At 39.7% G+C, this 4,046-nt stretch overlaps 1 protein-coding gene across 1 annotated transcript in view; it reads right to left on the bottom strand.

Annotated features, from left to right (window-relative positions):
* The window catches only part of LOC143286646 (uncharacterized), a 10,880-nt gene extending 7,327 nt beyond the window's left edge, over positions 1–3,553 (bottom strand). The window contains exons 1-3 of the mRNA XM_076594283.1: positions 3,433–3,553; positions 2,309–2,455; positions 446–511 (exon numbers count right to left, since the gene is read on the bottom strand). Of these exons, the coding sequence (XP_076450398.1) occupies positions 446–511; positions 2,309–2,455; positions 3,433–3,553 (334 nt within the window). The remainder of the gene's footprint in view (positions 1–445; positions 512–2,308; positions 2,456–3,432) is intronic.
* Between the last annotated feature and the right edge of the window lie 493 nt (positions 3,554–4,046).

Below are 4,046 nucleotides of genomic sequence, written 5' to 3'. Positions count from 1 at the left end.
TTCTTCTCGTTATATATTACATCTGTCACGCGCCTGTTTATTTTTTTAACAGTATGTCAAATGAATATTTCACACACACACACACACACACACACACCACACACACACACACACACACACACACACACACACACACACACACACGCCTTGATTCGTGTGTGTTCACATGCAGCATGTCATGATACTGTAAACAGCCCATGTCATGACAGTCTACCAACTGTTGCACAGAAAACATGAGCCAGATGGAAGAGTTGTTCTGTGAAAAAAAAAGAATACCATTGTTGTGTTTTACAACAGAAAGAAAGCTGAGATCTGACAAGAATATCCATGACTGGAAACTCGTTTTATGTGAGTCCAGATTTGACAGGAGCAGCTTAGGAAGTCCATAAAAATACCGAAGAAGAGCATTATTTTTAACTCGTCGAAACCTTTTTTTTTCACTCACCAAAAGTCCAGCCATATCTGTTACTCCATGCGCAATCTGCTACGCCATTGGAAAAATCACAGATGTCTGGGAGGAATAGAAATAACAATTCGTTATAATGAAACAAAGCATTAAAAATACCTGAATGATAGATAATACCTGGATCTCAACATCAAGAAAGCCTTCACAATGGATAATACTTGGAGCCCAGCGTAAAGATAAAAATTGTTTTGATGACATCCGTTCGCTGTGTTTGTACATATTATTTTGACCCTCGATTGTGAGCATGCATGGAGGGAGATAGGTAGATAGATAAACAGATAGATAGATAGATAAACAGAGAGAGAGATAGGGGGGGGGGAGATTGTACATAGAGAAAGACAGATAGAGCGAGAGAGAGAGAGAGAGGCGGGAGAATCGGAATGTTTTATTCACATTCAGGCCTCAGTCCCAAGTGAAACGGTCCACGTAAACAGAAACCAACGAAACGACATAAGTAAATGACATTAATATAGACAACAAAACAGTACATAATGTTGGCTGTACGAAGTAGCCAGTGTGAGAGAGAGAGAGAGAGAGAGAGAGAAAGGGGGGAAACGTAACGAAGCGAAATTTGAGACGAAACGAAGAGAAAATTTCATTTAATCAGGGAAATGAGATAAGCAATTTACATGTTTTCTTTTCGCCTCCTAGCCCTGGGGCAGAACAACAAGTACAAAAGCACTGAAAAAAGATATTACAATAAAGAACTGGGGCAGAACGACAAGTACAAAAAAACTGAAAAAAGATATTACAATAAAGAACTGGGGCAGAACGACAAGTACAAAAGCACTGAAAAAAGATACTACAATAAAGAACTGGGCCAGAACGACAAGTACAAAAGCACTGAAAAAAAGATACTACAATAAAGAACTGAGGCAGAACGACAAGTACAAAAGCACTGAAAAAAGATACTACAATAAAGAACTGGGGCCGAACGACAAGTACAAAAGCACTGAAAAATTATATTACAATAAAAAAAACTGGGGCAGAACGACAAGTACAAAAGCACTGAAAAAAGATAATACAATAAAGAACTGGAGGGGAAAATATCAAACCCAGCACTTTTTTTTTTTTTTTTAATAATTATTATTATCTTTTTATAATTATCATTATTATTACTACTTCCTAAGTTTTGTGGAGTTCGTGGGTGATTCGAACTCAGCATACTGTTTTGTTATGCTATATGTATACGTAAGTGCATGGTTGGTTCATTAATTGATTCTGGTTTTTCTTGATTGATTAATTGCTTTATTGTTTGTTTGGTTAACTCACTCAGTACGGCCAGTCCTCTCTTCTCCTCTACACAGACCCCTCGGATGTCCAGTGGGTGTCTGAATGACCCAACCTTTAGCTTCCGTCGGCAGAATTGTGGTATTCTTTGTCAACATTCACGTCTTCAGTATAAGATCCTTCCGCTTGCAATATTTTGATGATGGTAATTGGGGTGAAATGCTGGTTACGTCGTCTCTTTCGCCGTTCGTATGGAGAGAGTTAAAACGATACTAGCAACGGCTATTTCCGTCGTCCGTTTCCAACTGGTTTTATACGAACAACGAGTATTGCCGTTCCGACCTTCAAAAATTTCCACAAGCGACGTCGTCACCCAGTGTCACAGACACAGCCATCCAAGTTACAGCCTAATTAGCATAGGTCAACCTTTGACCCCTGGAGTGGCTGGCAAGTCGCTTGCTGCTGTGCTGCTGAGCTATTTTTATCGTCACATATGTACACACCCATATTCACACAAACTGAATCAGGGTTATCTAATAAACTCACTCTCTTTACACATATGAGCCTAAAAGATAGATAATTTCCCAAAGAGAGGGAAGAAGAGACACTCACTTTTCAGAGCAAAGTTGCATGTCTTTGGCACCGGCCAGTCAGGACCAGAAACTTGGCACATGTAGTCCCCTTCATCCTCCTGGCTGACCGAGGACAGACCGACCGTCAGGTACCGAGTGATGTTGGAGAAGTCCAACCGTGTCAGGCCTGACAGCGGCTTACACTTGTAATCAGGGTACCCATGCCAAGTGCAAAATGCAATATATTCTGTGCAAAACAATTTGAAATTCAACTTAAGTTCTTTTATTTTTTACATCTTAACGTTATATACACAAACATCTCCTCTAAAACAGGCATACAAATATATTGTGTGTGTGTGTGTGTGCGCGCGCGCGCGCGCGCGCGCGTGCGTGCGTGCGTGCATATATATGCAATACATATAATGCATATGTATTATATGCATACATACATACATATATATATATATATATATATATATATATATATATGTATATATACCCACTAGCATACAAAAACATATAATAATGCATACATACATGTAGAAAGACACACACACACACACACACACACACACACACACACACACACACACACACACACACACACACACACACACACACACACGGTACTTCCTAAACCTTGGCAAATGGCAATGGAAAATTGGCAATGTCAGGGTTTCACATGTCAAGAACCATAGGCAATAAAGAATTGTTGTTGTTGTTGCTTTTATAACAGACTTTTTTTCAGTGTGAAATTTGGGCTGCTCTCCCTGTGGACAGTGTGTAACTGCAGTGAGGCACCACCTATATTGTTGTTTTTTTTCCTTTTGCATGTCTGCAAGTGTTTTTGCTTTCTAACAATGTGGATCTTTCAAAACAATTTTGCCTGTGACTACCCTTTTGTTGTCATGGGTTCTTTTATGTGCTCTTAGTGCATGCAGCACACAGGACCTCAGTTTAATGTCTCAAACGATGGACTTGTGTGTCCAGACCACCACTCAAGGTCTGTTGGAGGAGAAGAAAATTCTGGTGAGTGTGGGATCCAATCCTCTGCTCTCAGATTCTCTCATTTACAAGGCAGATGTGTTTCCACTATGTCACACTGAATATCAACCTGTGTCAAACCTTTATCTTCTCAAGCACTAACCACCACCCTCAACCCACCTGGCTCTCCACTGGAAGTCTGACGCTCGATGTAAATTTTCTTCCGCTGACCCTCATCCTGCATGTTGACCCCAAAGTCACAGGTCAACTCTGCCTTGTGGCCTTTCACCACTGAGGGCATATTGCAGGTCACTAACTGTGGATCTGAAATACAGAAATGTACACACACACACACACACACACACACACGTATGGTCGTATGGTTGGTCTCCAGACATCGTTGTAAATGGAAGTCTCTCAGTCTCATTCAACACAAGCATGTCTTTACAATGATTATTCAAATGTTTTGCATTTAACCAGGATTGCAACTGAATAAAGAGTTATCTGCAACAGTTTTGTATACACGTTTTGTTTTTTGTGTCTTAAATGTGATGAAAGTCACAAAATATGTAGAAAAAAATTGACGTCATTTTGTGACAAGGCAACGTGTTTGAAAACAAAGTGGCCAGAAACAAAAAAGAACAAACACTATCAAAGCGTAGTCCCTATAGATCTGATCAATGTTTGTTTCTTGTTCTAATAAAACATCTATCATCAATAAGGATGCCATAATAAGTTTGAAAAATTAAGCAAAAGACCCACATTACTGTCTTAAAAACAAAGCAGACTGCTTG

Source organism: Babylonia areolata, chromosome 10 (assembly GCF_041734735.1).
Source record: "Babylonia areolata isolate BAREFJ2019XMU chromosome 10, ASM4173473v1, whole genome shotgun sequence".
NCBI lineage: Eukaryota > Metazoa > Mollusca > Gastropoda > Neogastropoda > Buccinidae > Babylonia > Babylonia areolata.
Note: the sequence above shows the minus strand (reverse complement) of the source record. Positions and strands in the feature narration are given on the sequence as shown.